General features: G+C 36.0%; 1 protein-coding gene and 1 pseudogene across 1 annotated transcript in view; one reads left to right on the top strand and one right to left on the bottom strand.

Annotated features, from left to right (window-relative positions):
* The first annotated feature begins 7,789 nt into the window (after positions 1 to 7,789).
* The window catches only part of LOC140040785 (NXPE family member 4-like), a 38,317-nt gene continuing 28,855 nt past the window's right edge, over positions 7,790 to 17,251 (top strand). The window contains exon 1 of the mRNA XM_072086958.1: positions 7,790 to 7,929. Within this exon, the coding sequence (XP_071943059.1) occupies positions 7,812 to 7,929 (118 nt within the window). The 5' untranslated portion in view covers positions 7,790 to 7,811. The remainder of the gene's footprint in view (positions 7,930 to 17,251) is intronic.
* On the bottom strand, positions 15,031 to 16,691 carry LOC140039800 (uncharacterized; annotated as a pseudogene).

The following is a 17,251-nucleotide window of genomic DNA, read 5'->3' on the forward strand; positions in this document are numbered from 1 at the left end:
TCCGGGTAGTACCCTATTTATCTTTATTTCTGTAAGACTTTTGACCGTCTTCACGCTATCACTGTTGCAAATTTCACGTTAAATGACATTAAAGCTGCAAGGATAAGGAAAATAATGTGCACAAACCAAAGCGAAAAGGTGATATTATAGTAACTGACATGCTCAGTTACCTGGTAAATTGTGATGCATCCTCTTTGCCTACATTCACAGCTGCAAATCTGTCTAAAATCCCATTTGTAGATGTGGAACACATTGATGCAACTTTGCTGCTCAGAGAGATTCACAAACTGCGATCGGATTTTACCATGATGAAGGCAGATATCGCTTATGCAACTAATCAGAGATGCAAATTGGCCCAGAAAGTGAGAGAAGATATGCAGACACAGCATTCTCCTGCACTGACTACCCGTAAACCTGAGAATTATCCAACAAAGCAAATAGTTATTCCTGACGAACCGTATTATAAACCACATGATTGTAAGAATTCTCAAATTCCGTCCGCTGAAGCAATTGTTGGTGAACATTAGGAGAACGAGCCCTATTTAGCGTGAGCTTTTGCCTCTGGCATCTTACTTGTTTATTTTTGCCTAAAGCCAGTCATTAATGTCTTAGGCAATTAATAAATCACGTAACACCTTGTTCATCTTCCAGGCTCAGCCTTCCTTGCTTCTGATTGGCTGCAATGCACAGCCTATTTTGGAATTGGTCACTCATTGTATTTAGAAACCACCATTATACCATGGGTAAATTTTTTGCACACAAAATTAAAGAATGCAAGTGGCCTTGTGGTTAGCAAGGTCAGTTCTAATCTAACAGCAGGGAGCCAAAGAATGAACTGTAGAGATGAGTTTAAAATAAAAATTTGTGTTTTGTGCACCCAGACTAAAATCGCTGGAAAAGCAAAAACTTTTGTTTTGAAATTAAAACTATATTTATAAACTATTTCATGTTCTTCAGCTGAGATCTCAAAATGATCTCTATGGATTTGCCACCCCTCTAATGTTAAATATATAGGCCTATAATAAATAGTACAGTAATACTATTTCAAATTATAAGCAAACAATTAAATACTGTATTTTATAATCATATTTTATATAATAGTTACTTTATGTCTCAATTATAAACCCCTTTTCTTGAGTATACCCCAATTGTATGCACATTTATGGAGGAAATATATATTTATGTTTTTCTCAATACATAATAGTTCAGTTTTTTTTTCACATTAATGTGACATTTGTTTGTCTAAGTTGTGTGAAGTAATGATACCAAAAATGTTAACTCTTAATTTGTAACTCCTGAATTGTAATCAATAGATTAGGTCTAAGTAAATATTAAAAAATGGTTGTTAATGTTACAGATGGAACATTTTTGTTATAGGCCAGGATATCATTATTTTAACGATTAACTAAAAAATCAGATACTGTAATTAATACACTGAATAAAATCTGTATGTGCATGTTATATATTTATTTTAATTTGAAAATTAACAATTGCCATGTAAACATATATTATGGGCCTAATTTGAATTAAATTTTATAGAGTATATTCTTAAAAAATTCCTGTCCGTTAAAAAACAAGGCCAACAGCCATTAAGTCGCGTGCTACAATGCATAGTGATACCGGACCGACCGACAGACAGACCGACAGACCGACCGACATAGTGAACTACTGAACATGTGTAAAAATGTTGAAATGTTTAAAAACATTTATATTTTTTTAATTTACACGTGCGTAGCCTGTCACTTTTGACGTGCTCATATAACGTAATTTCTAGTTGAAAAGTAAGTCAAGAAAACAGAAATCGGGCAAAAAGAGTGCGCAATAACATTTAACGCGCAGTGCGCGCGCAAAAATCTGCGCACTCATGGCAATTTTGTAAACGCTTAAAATTGCCTGAAACGTACTCTTATTTCATCGAAAATAAATTTTGAAAATTTTAAGCGCGCGTACGCATGCGTTACATGCGCTACGCACGTAATTGTATTGCCATATAATGATTTATGCCCTGAAATTTATGAGTACCAAATTTTATTTAATTGTGATTCATGGTTGTGAAGATATGATTACAAACGTGATTTCGTTAAATCGTGCGTAGACCGCGTAATTTTTTATTGCGCACCGTGAAAACATAACCACATCGATTCCTGGCCATAAGGAATATACTGTGAAAAATTGACTTAGCTAGATTAAACTGATATCAAGATAAGGTCAGAAAGCGATAACATGCATAGTGATACCGGACCGACAGACAGACGGACCGACCGACCGACATAGTGAACTATAGAGTCGCGTGCACGCGACTAAAAATGTGAACCTGCATAATGCGATAAAGTATTGTTGGCACATATATTAAATCCCGTCACAGTATTATCTTGTATCCTTTAACATTTGGAATGAGTTGGTGCATGGTAAGATATAGGAATATGGATTATGAAGGGGATGAAAAAACGTGAAAAAGATAGCACAATTTCTCAAATAGGTATACCGTACGTACAATTTCTCAAAGAAGTAGCACAACTTTCGGAATGGATTGCACAATTTCTCAAAGAGGTAGCACAATTTCCCGAATGGTTAGCACAATTTCTCAAAGAGGGAGCACAATTTCTCAAATGGTTAGCACAATTTCTCAAAGAGGTAGCACAATTTCCCGAATGGTTAGCACAATGTCTCAAAGAGGTAGCACAATTTCCCAAATGGTTAGCACAATTTCTCAAAGAGGTAGCACAATTTCCCGAATGGTTAGCACAATTTCTCAAAGAGGTAGCACAATTTCCCGAATGGTTAGCACAATTTCTCAAAGAGGTAGCACAATTTCCCAAATGGTTAGCACAATTTCTCAAAGAGGTAGCACAATTTCCCGAAAGGATTGCATAATTTCTCAAAGAGGTAGCACAATTTCCGGAATGGTTAGCACAATTTCTCAAAGAGGTAGCACAATTTCCCGAATGGGTAGCACAATTTCTCAAAGAGGTAGCACAATTTCCCGAATGGGTAGCACAATTTCTCGAATGGTTAGCACAATTTCTCAAAGAGGTAGCACAATTTCCCGAATGGTTAGCACAATTTCTCAAAGAGGTAGCACAATTTCCCGAATGGGTAGCACAATTTCTCAAAGAGGTAGCACAATTTCCCGAATGGTTAGCACAATTATTTCTCAAAAAGGTAGCACAATTTCCTGAATGTTGCATATTGCACAATTTCTCAAAGAGGAGCACACTTTCTCAAATGTAGGTAGCACAATATTTCGTGATTGTATGACCACAATTGTACTGGGAAGGTTTTAAACTATATTTAAAAAAATCACAGTGTGCAGAGGTTAGAGGGGTTGGAGGCTTAGTGATTTGCTGGGGTTAGTATCAATGACCACATGAGTAATGTGAACTGGGGGTATGTTTTAACTGCATTTGAAAACCGTCATAAAGCCGGGGTGTGCAATAGAATTTGTACCAGGAAGTTTAACATTATAAGTTAAAAAATCCCCGAGTGCGGGTGTGTGTTGGGGAGGTGGGTGCATTTTAGGGCATCTGGATAATGAGTTATCAAATGATCGGGAATGTACTGTGAAGTTTTAAAACTACATAGGAAACCCGCCCGGGCGTGTATAATTGCTAGTCATCAATGTTTTAAAATACTAGAGTGCTAAAGTGAACATAATGTATGTAGGCCTATGTGCAGTTTTCTTAGAATAACATAAACAACTAAAATGAGGCATAATCCCTCTATTATAATATCGTATAACATCAACTTGTTATTACACAATAAAAAAGATTGTTATTTATATGGGTTTCGTTTATGTTTATTAACATTCATTCAATTACATTTTTTTAAATAAAAAGATTTATTTTTTAGATTTTTTAGTATTATTAATTAATTCATATATCTGGTCCTATATACTAATATAGCGCAAACACTTTTTGGGAAGCGTATGGGTACCACCCCCTACGGCTACATTATTTTATTTGAATTTCCCGCTCATATTCTCAAAAATTGTAGGCCTACCTATACCAGGGAGTTGTTATTAATAACAACTCCCTGCCTATACCTCAGCCCGAGTCTGATGTGATGGTGTACCTCTTGACATCCCTACCAAATCCCATCGCACCATCCCAGTTTATTTCAGAATCCATTTGTAGTAGGCTATGTATTTCATTGGTAAATTAATAAAATTAAAATTATTCAATTGTAATTGGTTGATCGCTTGACTACTCAATCTAAGGTTGAACTTTGTAGCTCCCCATACAATGTTGTTAAAATGTACAAAATCGAAAAGGAAACATGGAAATAAAGGCTTACTTAAATAATTATAAGGCGTGAAAAGGCTATTATATAAATATTCATTTATTTCATGAAATCAAACTATTACCTAATCATTAAAACATGCTGTAACTGAAACCTGATGCTGTCGGTGATTGGCTGTTGGCAAACAAAGTGGGCTTGGCCTCTTTTAGTACCCAGATACTTTCCTGCATGATTGATGGCCACTGTTCTGTTAATTACCCATCAACAAGACTGATCAGGGTCAAAACAATTACAGGCAATTATAGTACCCCGGGTTAGCCGGGGTACTAAAAGCTCACGTTAAATAGGGCTCGTTTTCCTAATGAATTTTCAAGAATATAGAAGGGAATCCTCGTAAGGGGAATCCCCATACTAAGGCGATGTTCAACCTGCATCATCAGCTTGTATTCCTGTTAATCCAATGAACACATTCGCGTCTGCTGTAAAGAACACAAAGGTGAGCTCAGGCTGGAGTGAAGGATGGATTTCGTTTTCAAAGAAGAAAACAACGCCGTCAGTCCAAATTTAAACGAGGAACCGGTGATGAGGGTATTGAACTTAAGGCTAGGCCTCCACCACCTTATAAACTATACCTGGGTAATATGGATAATTACACTAAAGCAACAGATGTGCAATCATACCTGAAAAGAGCCAAGAACATTACTGTCACCGTCAATGCTCTTGAAAGTAAACGAACAGACTGTGCCTCTTTCATGATACAATGTGAATTTAATGACAAAGATATTGTTAATGATACTAATATCTGGCCAAAGTATGCTTTCATTATATAGGAGGTTTTATGAAGCTAAATATAAGCAGGGTAATGAATGACTCACATGAAATTAACAAACTTAGGGTAGTCTCCCTTAACTGTAATTCATTTAAATCTGCTCAAAAAGAAATTTATGATCTCTGTGATGTTCATGACATTGTATGTTTACAAGAGATTTGGTTGACAAATGATGAGCTACCCATGCTTAAAACCACCCCCGATTTTGATTGTTTAGTGTTACCCCCATGGATTCGGCCTCATTACTTGTGGGACGGCCATATGGGGGTGTAGCGACACTATTTAGGAAAACATTACACGATGTTGTTAAACTTGTTGATCTTAAAGATAATAGGCTTGTCGCTATTGAGGTTGGCAAGGGTAGGTATAAAACCTTATTTGTTAACCTGTACTTACCCTATGAATGCGACGACAACTTTGGTGAATATTTACAATATTTAGGTAAAATCGAAAGTATTGTTGAAGAGTTTGACAATGACAAAGTAGTCTTTGTTGGTGATTTTAATTCTGATCCAAAGAAAAAATTCGGTAACGAATTGATTGATTTTTGCACTGAGTATAACTTGGTTATATCTGATTTGGAATACTTTGGTCATTACTCAGATACGTTTACTTATTTTAGTGATGCTCACAGTACCACAAGTTGGTTAGACCATTTCGGTAGTAACAGAGAATTATACCGCACCGGTAGCAGAGCAAACCCGGAACTAAGTTGTAGACTTAGTCATAAGTAGTTACAGAGTTGCAAGGCATTTTATCATTGTTAAAAGTTTTGTTAGCTTAATTGTTAAAATTGGTAAGTAAAAGAAGTAATGCTGGCGCCAACAGATTTAGCGACCGTCCTTCACAACCAAAATATTTCTTTGTAACAAAATTTATTTTAAATGGAACGCTACAAAAATAATCCTTCGCTTCACTGCTTGAATACCTAATAACCAGACAAGATCGATCGTATCTTTGTTACGTTTTACCATCAATCAATTTTCATATCACGCTTTTTTTATCAATATAGTACAGTAGTATAATAATACCATTTTGATTGAATAGCGAGGGATTAGTGGGTTGACTCCTATTCACCTTGGTATATTTACATCCTATGTTTTCTAACGACTTTAGTATTAGTACCTTGTTTTGTTCAATTTAAGGGAAACTTGATAAAATACGTCAGTTCTTAGCTAACTCTAATCCTAGCTTTAACTGTAACTTGGCTTGTTCAATTCGTTCTTCTGATATTCCTAATAATGGTTATTAAGAACCACTAGAAACGATATAAATCGTCACGGTGGAGGGTTACCACGTTGAAACACCGGCTCTCGTCAGATCTCGTTGGGCCTGGTTAGAGCTTGAATAGGAGACCATCTGGGAATATTGGGTGCTGTATATGGAGCTGGGGTCCCGTTATGCATATTCTTTACTCCATGCGCAGGCCAAAAAAAAGGGTGTGAGCTTCAAATATCAAGATGGACAATTATTAGTTTCCTCAAAACTGTTTTACCGCGATACTAGGTAATATGAATGCCCACAATACTAAATGGGAACCTGTAGTGATACAAATAGTTTCGTTAAATGTTATATATAACGCAGCAAAGTTATTTATCACAATATATCAGAGTTTCAACGCTAAGTGCTAATGGGAGTAATTTTGTATTAAGGCTGTTCTTTGTGAGAAACCTCTGATTGAAATATGTAATATAAAAAAGGTATTAGTACAGGATTAGTACAGGCTATATATGGTTTGCCCTTGAAAGAAATCTGTTGGTATTTTTTTCATGAGTTTGAAAGAATAAAAGGGATGTATAAGCCTATGTCCATGTTTAGGGGTCACAATAATAAATACAACTTTTTCAACAACAATTTTATTGGTCAGATATAAACAAAGGTCCAGGGTCAATTTTTGTTTCTTCTTCGTGAGATCTATACACTTTTATTTTATACTGTGCATCCTTTCAGTGACCTTTAGTTAGTATATAAAGGCGCACATAAATGGACAAAAGTGGTGCCTACACATAGGATTTAGGGATAACAAAAGAAATAGATATTTTGTGAATATCTAATTATAGTTACATTGGTCCGATGTCCGTTATTCAGATTTTAAGCTACTTTAATATTGTAATATTTTGTGCTTAGTACTTGTACTAAGTACAGTACGAGGGAAAATAAACTGTGATGATATTTGGCAATTGAACCTAATAAAAACATTAGGCGTTTATTTCAGTAAAGACATGCCTACGTATTATAAACAAAAACGTTTTAAAATTAAGTAATATGCTTACAGATTAGAGCCGGCGGAATCTAACGTTATTTGGTAAAGGATTAGTAATTAACTACTCTGTATTATTATATATGCATACTCATAAAACTTCGTCGCGATATGTGTGAACACCTTCTCAACCGTGACGAGTTGTAAACAATCCTATAATGCATACTCGTGGTTTGAAATCTATTCTTTGCTTACTTTTGCTCGGGACGATTTTTCAGACGAAATGTAATCAAATTAATTTACCTGTTCATTACGTAAACTTGTTGTTTTTGCTTCGAATTTTCGACTTAAAGTGAATAACTTTAATATTACTTTGATATGGCCAATTTAATTTAGGCCTAGTAAATTTAGAATATTTTGACCTTCATTTTTTTTGTGTTTCAAGGGACAATACATCTTTAATTTGCCAAAATGCAAATCCCTTTTTGAATACGATGGGGTACTATGTGTCACTCGCTTGAATCATGGAGGTATAATACCTCCATGCTTGAATACACTTTATCAGCTGAAAAAAATGCATGGCTGACTTTTCAGAATAGGACAATTAGCTCGCTCTATGCACAAGAGTGTAGTGACTTTAGTACTTCGGGACAGAATAAAGGTGAGTGTATAATACTCTTGCTATAGTAGGCCGTACAGTGCTATCTAAAATCAAATTAGTGGTGATAGAAAAAGCTTGGATTTTTTTGATATTTATTTACCTTGATTGCCGGTTTGGCATTCTTAACGTGATCGGTTGATCGCGAAGTATTTCGTCCTCCGAAATCTATTGACTTTATTGTACTCGCGGTTCAATTTGTTAGTTTATTGAATTTGGTTACTAATTTATTAAAGTATGTATTACCACTCATTTAATTGTAATCTTGATTTTTTATTGTAACATCCTTTTCGTATCGACTGTATCGACGTCTTTTTAAAATAATCTCATTCATTTTATTGCAGGTTAGTTGGTACAATTAGTTTAACTATTTTACTATTGATTTCGTACTCTGTGTAGGCATTATCACTATTGTATCATTAATACTGTTTGCTGTTAGGCCTGTTATTAAAAAAAAATATAGGCCTGTTATAGATATCAGTATCTAAAATCTACCCTGGTTTGTTTATTAGTAATTAACTATAATATCCATAAATTCAAAATGACTGCCATTTGAAAACTTTGTCCCTAATATATCTTTAACCACCAAAGAACCATAAAAGACGAAAAATATCAACAATAATTCTCCTTTAATTAAAATTATTGAATATAATTTATTTGATTTCTTTGCATAAACAGAATGCACTTCTATACAGTAATATTAATAAATGAAAACACGTTTTGTTGGTAAACAATTACAATTACGTGATTTTTTGGCATTCGGGTTTAGGATTACTCCTTACAAAGAAGTGGGGATATTTTGTCAAAGTTTGGGTTAACTCTTCTACCAGGTAACCAAAAGGTAGTGGGGTTATTTGCTGCGGATCCAATTTATAGACACAATGCCGGTGGGCATGCCATATGTTTGGGTGCCGGGACGCGATTTTTTTTTTCGTACACAAGTTGGGGACCCCTCATGAAACGTCACAAAATAAACATGAATAATTCATCAGTTAAATTTGTTGTTCCGTGTGCACCCAAGCGTATAGCAACAAGAAGTGATAACACAACTGCGATACGATTCTTTCTAACGGTAGGCCTAGGATTCTAGGTCAATTCACGTGATTGCCTTCGACACACACACACACACACTACTATGCAAAATTTGTCGAGGCTAATCGACGGCTAGGCAAGACATTACACTAGTAATTGGACATAGCCCAAAGAAAGCTTAGACCCACAAGAATAAAGAATGTCTATAATTTGTGTACTGTAATTTTTTAATTCTGCTATTTTATTATCAAATAATATGCATGTACTCAAAGGAACTTTAAAAATGCGCGTATATGACCACATGAGATGGGAAGATTAGACCCACGAGAATAAAAAATGTATTTTTGTCTAATGTTTATTGTTTAATTTTGCTGACTTATTACTCGGACTGAGTTGGTGAAATTCAGTCCAAAATACGCAGAAATTTTTCCAAAATACGTCAAGTTGAGGGCGCTATACTAATCCAAAATACGCGAGTCTTTCCAAAATACGTTGACTTGAGGGCGCTATTCATTTTCCAATATACGCGAATTGTCCAAAATACGTCAACTTGAGGGCGCTATTCATTTTCCAAAATGCGCGATTTTTCCAAAATACGTCAAATTTTGGGGCGTTAGTAATTTCCAAAATACGTCAACTTGAGGCCACTATTAATTTTCTAAAATTGGAAAATTATCCAACTAATTATCCGCTATCAGTCCAAAATACACAGAATTTTTCCAAAATACGTCAACTTGAGGGCGCTATACTAAATACAAAATACGCGAGTCTTTCCAAAATACGTCAACTTGAGTTATCCAACTTAAAACAACTTTTGTAGCGCTATTAATTTTCTACAATAAGAACGTTATCCGACATACCCTCCAACTTGAAGGCACAGTTTTCCAAAATACGCAAATTTTCCCAAAAAATATTCGAACCTTCAAAACGCGAGGCTGTTTTAAAAATTACTATAAAGGATTGTATCTTCAACATTGAAAAGATGAACCATTTTGGTAAGTTTTAAGTTCAGTTTGTATCATATTAGATAATAGTTCTTGTAGTACGGTAGTCCATTGGCAATATATCAATATTTGTTGTATGTTAGGATCTTCTGCTTGATATGCAGATGTGCTAACCATTAGACCACTGGCGCTTTCATGGTATAGTTCAAACCCGATCTGATAGCGACTCTTTATATTCTCGGCGTGGTACGGCGGAAAAGCACTAGTCCCTTAATTGTATGCACGCGCACCAGAGATCAAATTGATACGCCCCATCTTATATATATATATATATATATATATATATATTCGGCCCCTAAAGGACTTCAATTTTATGTCACATCTGGTATTCGATTTGCAGATGATGACATGCGTTCTCGTTGGAACGCTGTCTTTCACAAAAATGCTTGTCAACTTAATGAGATCCAAATTGACAATTGCCGCAAAATCCTCACAGAGTTTGACGTTGAAATTCACTCTAGAACTAAGAAGTTGAAAAGAGAACTTCCTGCATCCGAGTTTCAAAACAAACTCAGGATTATCGCCAATGATTGCCGTAAGCAATCAACGGCAATGGCCCGAAGGGGACATCACAAATTTGGTCTACCTGCAGACTTGGTCATTTCAACACAAATGACTCTACCTTCGGATGATTTTAGGGCTTTTAGGAAACCCTGCAGAAGGTTCGTTCGGACTTATAACAAGAATCGGAGCAACACCTCTGATTCAGTTGTTGAAATTAATTGCCGACTTTCCGAAGGAGAGAAAAAACTTCTTTCCCGGGGACTTAAATTCTGCCCAAAACCAAGGCAGGTCGGCGCACAACATCTTTGGATATGGAGTCTTTCTCCAGAAGATTACGATTACGTGAACATTTTGCTGATTCAGACAGCAGCACCACGCAAAACGAAGGCAACGCTAACAAATTTAAACCAAAAAGTTCCTGGAATCCACCAAAAAATCGTTGTCCAGCTTTAGAAACATTTATTCAGGCTATTGAGGAGGATGTACAAAACTACGTCCCGAGTCCAGATAAACGTGACAATTTCTCAAAACAAGAGAGGCAGGCCATTGCCAAATTGCGTCAGCGTAATGATATTATCATTAAACCCGCTGATAAAGGTTCTGCCACTGTTGCCATAGACATCAAATTTTATGAAGAGGAGTCCTTAAGACAGCTAAACAATCCTCTTCATTATCGTAAACTTAAAACGGATCCCACCCCGGAAATTGCGGATAAGGTGGCCAAATCTGTTTCTGTGATGGTAAAAAAACACTCCATCGATCCTAAGATTGGACCTCATTTGGCACAGGTCAATCCAGTTCCAGGCAGATTTTATTTCCTACCTAAAATCCACAAAGCAGGCAATCCTGGTAGACCCATTATTTCGGGCAATGGCACTGCTACAGAGAAAATTTTTGAATATGTGGATGATTTACTAAGACCATATGTGACTGATCTCCCTTCATACATTCAGGACTCCACGGACTTTATCCGCAAAATTAACCAAATTCAAAATTTACATAATAATTCTGTTCTGGCTACATTAGATGTTTCATCATTGTATACTAATATCCCTCACGAAGAAGCCAATTTTCTGTCCCTCCAACCAAATAAACCACTTGTTTGGTTTAGATACATTGACGACATCTTCATGATCTGGACCCATGGTGAAGATAATTTGGAATCTTTTCTTCTCAATATTAATTCAGCCCACCCAACTATCAAATTTACAGCTACCAAATCCACTAGTAGTGTTGATTTTTTGGACACTATAGTGACCATAGAAAATGGTACACTCAAAACTGACCTATTCCGTAAACCCACGGATAAAAATATGTACCTGCTCCCTAGCAGTTGTCACCCCCGACACTGTACTAAAAACATACCGTACAGTCAAGCATTACGTATCAGACGTATCTGTTCTTCAGATTTAGATTTTAAGAATCGTACCGAAGAACTAACCGGACATCTCCGGAATAGAAATTACAAGAAGGAATACATCGAAACTGCTATAAAGAAAGCAAAAGATATTCCTCGATGTCAAACACTGAGGTACAAACCACGTCAGCCAAAAAATTCGACCAGAGTGCCATTGGTCACAACCTACCACCCTAGGTTGCCTCCATTACGGGCTATTATTGAGAAACATATGCCCATTCTACAGTCCACAGAACGTCTCAGGACTGTTTTTTCGGAACCACCCATTATTGCATTTCGTAGACCTCCCAACCTTCGTGATATATTAGTCAGATCCAAATTTAAAAGTGAAATTAACTCTCATGACCGCCAAAATTTGGGCAGTCACCTTTGCGGCAAATCTTGCAAAACTTGTTCATTGGTTGATTCTGTTGAAAAATTTGAGAGTAACCAAACTGGCCGCATATTTCGGATAAGACCAAAAACGTCATTTATCTCATATACTGTAATATTTGTGGCAAACAGTACGTCGGAGAAACAAAAAACACTCTCCGTATGAGAATGACACAACATAAATCACCTATCAAAACATTAAAGCTTGATCAACCTGTAGCCGAATATTTTAATTCAGCTGGTTAATCGATTGCAAATTTCAGAGTTATTGCAATAGACCACGATGTCAAATGGAGCGACAAAACTCGCAAAGACAAAGAAAACCACTGGGAATTACTACTTAAAACATACTCCCAGATCGGTAAAATTATTCCATTGACTACCAAAATTTAAGTTTCAATATTAACCACCATTTAAGCTGTTTTTAGTCTCATTCCAAAATTGTTTATATCTCTACCAAGCTACCTTCTTTGTTTTCTACTCTTATTCAGACTCCACCCTGGCTCCCTTTGTTATATTTCTTTTATTCCTGTCCACCCACGCAGCACTTGTCAGCTTTATACTATGACGTTATCCAAATTCCTTCACTTGCACTGATGAAGGGCTAGTGTTGCCCGAAAGCTCTGCTAACTTTTCTGGCTGTTTACTTTATCGTTTTGATTTAGCTTTTCGCTTTTTATTTTTGTATCTCCATTGAGATCCAGCCACTGATACCAACAGCATTGTCTTTTTTTTCAGTAATTTGCCTTTGGATTTATATATATATATATATATACGATTATGAGATCATGTTCCGAATATGAGCACTGTTTCTATAATTTACAGTATGATTTATATATAATTTACACAGTGCTACGCAACATCATTGATTTACATATACACAATATTATTTTAAAAACCGTTGCGAATTAAAGTTGGAATTTATTCTGACTTGTTAAGCCTCCACTGATTGTGAGGGCGTTTGTTGTATGAGAGAATGTATCTGGTGGGTGAAAATCTGTGATAATACCATACATGGCTCTGTGGTCTAGTGGTATGATACTCGCCCTGTAAGCGAGAGGTTGCAGGTTCGAATCCAGCCAGAGACATTTTTTCATACAACTAAAAAATATGGAACTTTCGCCAATGAGCTATGCTCGACGCGATTATGAGATCATGTTCCGAATATGAGCACTGTTTCTATAATTTACAGTATGATTTATATATATATATATATATATATATATATATATATTATTTATTGTGAAAAATTAAGGTGCAGTTGTGACTCTAAACTAGTCACCTCTTTTTTCCCCTTCTCGAATTCATCATTTCATTTCAGGTATTTTTAAACAATAAACACCCTAAAGTAAATGTAATCATATGTATATAATATAATATAAAAACATTTTTATTTTGCCGTTTTGGCGTAAAAAACGATTACTTACTACTTATATAACCAAATATTAATATTATTTTAAACATTTTAACACTAATGGGTTTTGATTATTATTACTTACTTTTCATCAAGATTGAAGATGATATTATAGTTCAGTTTGAGGATCATAATAATGTTACATTTAGATCTCTCTCGCTTAGCCGAACCATTTTGAACTTTAACTAACTCTTTTAACTATGGCTATTTTGCCGTTTTCGTGTAAAAAAATAATTACTTTACTTCTTCTAACTAATTATTGATATTATTTTAATTACAATACCATATTCTTGTTATTATTATATATTATATGAAATAACTATTATGTTAGATTTCAGATAAGGTGACTTGTATTATACCATAAGTACATTAAATTGAAAGCGATGTTGGGCTGAATTATTCATGTTTATTTTGAGGGGTCCCCAACTTATGTACGGAACGCGATTTTTTTTTCGTACATAAGTTGGGGACCCCTTCATGAAACGTCACAAAATAAACATGAATAATTCACAGTTAAATTTTCTTGTTCCGTGTGCACCCAAGCGTATAGCAACAAGAAGTGATTACACAATAGAGAGGTTTCGCAATCTTACGAATACGATAACGAAAACGGATACGTCACGCACACGTATTCGTTTTCGTAAGCCAGTAAAGAATCCGTTTCGCGTGACAATGAAATATTGAGGGCGCCGTCTAAAATAATGACTGCGGTAAATTTGAGCGAAGCGCAAGTACGTGTTGCTTGGCTGCCTAGGCCTAGCGAGTGAGGACTTTAAAAACTGCTATTTATCAAAATTGACCTGGCATTCTAGTAAATTACTTTAGTAAATTACTTTCAATAAATCTATAATTATATTATAATCATGAATCATTCCTGATTCAAATGCAAAGTGTGCAAAATAGATCAAAAACTATACTCGTTTTGTAGTTACGAAAATGACTGGTGATATTCGTCAACACGAATACGCTTTACGAATATGAAATGGGGATCAGCTCAAAAGTTTCACAAATGTGTGACGTATCCGTTTTCGTTATCGTATTCGTAAGGTTGCGAAACCTCCCTAATACAACTGCGATACGATTCTAGGCCTATCTCCGCTGTGGTTGCGGCGTGCGATTTCTTAGAAGAATAGCGTCGTTTTGTGTGGATTGTCGAAATAATCAGCCTTTGGTTTATGGTGTTTTTAATATAATTTATTACTAAAGAATTACGTGTTAAAATTATAGCTTCTATTAATACTATTAGGCCTAATTATTAGTCTCTAAACCCATTTCTATTCTAGTAGTAGCTGTGTGGTGTGTGTGACGTGTGTGTGTTAGGTATGACACAGTCCGAGTAATAAGTCAGCAAAATTAAACAATAAACATTACACAAAAATACATTTTTTATTCTCGTGAGTCTAAGGCCATGTAAAAAAAAACAGTTGATCGTCCTGGTTTTCTAAAAAAAGGAAGGAAGAGGCTCTTTTTATTTTTTATTTTTTATTTTTCCAAGATGGCGACTCACTACCGTATTTTCTTGAATAAACATGCCGCTATGAATAAAAATCACTCCCACCCCTCGCATACACCCTTCCTGACAATTCAAATAAATATGGTAAGTACTGTAAGATGTCTAAACAAACATAAGTACAGTATACAGAACAGCAAATATTAAAATACACCTTTTTTTTTATTTTATCAGGGGGTCACAATAAAAGTCCTTTTTGTACACTTTGACTTTATATCAAACTTCTGGATATTATTAGCCTACTGTGGCACAAATGCTCTAGTGTTTTTCCTTTTGGGTGTTTTGCCTGATTCCTTGCATTCACTACAAAGTGGATAATTCATGTTCTCAATTGATAAATTGTGCTCAGTTCCACAATAAAAGCACAGGGGGTCTGTGAATGTTATGTAATAAGCTGCTTCGAGAGGCAGGGCACATGTCATTTTGTCATTGACAAAAACAATAGAATTGTCCTCTCCCAGGATGTCTTGAAAACAAGTTCCACATGAATACGACAGTGTGTCCAGTTCTCGTTCCAAGAGCTGCCCTTGGTCACGCTTCAGAACATGTGCTGCATAACATACTCGCCACTTGAGGCATTCTTCACACTAGAATAAAGAATGAAAAAGAGTAGGGGTAAATATATGGTAAATTCAGTTGTGTTGAAAGAATTCTGAACATGACAATAATATGATAATATGACATCCAAAGAGGGAGGGAATATCAATGCATACACACATATTTTAAACAGGACGTGGGTCATGTACCCGAACACGTCCGTAAACATCTAGCCTATATATATGGGACAGTTTCAACCCAGCCGGGTCGATTCGCCCCTCTATGGATAGGCAAACTCTACACTCTCTCGCGACAATATGCTAGCCTACAGTTTTGTTACTTCTGTATGAACATTTTTTACCGAACAATTACTCACCTCCGTAGTTTGGTATTGGTCTCCTATCGGTCCACCTTGATCGAATTCGCCGCCTGCAAAATCAGAGAAAATGTCTGCGAGAGTACGTCGGCCGTCCACTACACCGTTCTCGCATACCAAGGGCCGGCTTCACGATTTTTGTTGCAGTCCGAATCGAAACACAAATAAAAACCATGTTGTTTAACTACTATCTAGTCTAGCAGTATCCTACTATCCTAGATCAAATTATTATGTAACAATTGATAAAAGGACTAAAAAGTAGGCCTACCAAGGAACCAATAATTATAAATATTAATAGTGTATACTGTAACTCAAATGTATAGAATATATCGATAGAAACGGAAGGTAGAACCAAAAACATGTGTTCTCCAAATCCAGTCGTTTTTTGCTTCACGGCAAAATTTTTAAGGAGTAGCGAGAATATAGCGGCTGTGAAAATTCTAATTAGATCCAGACGTTTATGTAAAATATTATACCCATGATGAGTGTAATTCAAAATATTCATACATTCAACGGCAGTGATACCTCTATCATCGCTGACCTATAATCAAAGAATATGACCTCAAATTTATCGCAGTCGACGATGTGTATAGATGGCTCCCGACGGCCGTATCCGGATATTCACCCCCTGGACATTTACCCCCCGGACAACTACCCCCCGGACAACCACCACCTGGACCACTACCCCCTTAGGACAACTACCCCTTTAGGACAACTACCCCCCGGACAAATACCCCCCGGACAACTACCCCCTTAGGACAACAACCCCCTTAGGACAACTACCCCCTGGACAACTACCCCCCGGACAATTACCCCCTAGGAACAATTACCCCCCGGACAATTACCTCCCGGACAATTACCCCCCGGACAATTTTACCACCCAGAAAACTATCCCTTTAGAACACCCTAACCACCCAGACCATTCAACAACCTGACTCTGCAACTATTAATTAATAACTATATTTTAATTCGTTACTTTGACGAATTACTATTCATTATTGTAAACAAAAGTAAAAGATTGAACATAAATATAGCCTGGTGGTATAAACTGAAGATTGTCACACATGATCATAGGATAGTCGAACGTATTATATAGTACTCCATGTATTTACTGTAAAGACTGGGTTCGCTAATAATAATAATAATTTTTGCGTCAGGA

Source organism: Antedon mediterranea, chromosome 2, assembly GCF_964355755.1.
Source record: "Antedon mediterranea chromosome 2, ecAntMedi1.1, whole genome shotgun sequence".
Taxonomy (NCBI): domain Eukaryota; kingdom Metazoa; phylum Echinodermata; class Crinoidea; order Comatulida; family Antedonidae; genus Antedon; species Antedon mediterranea.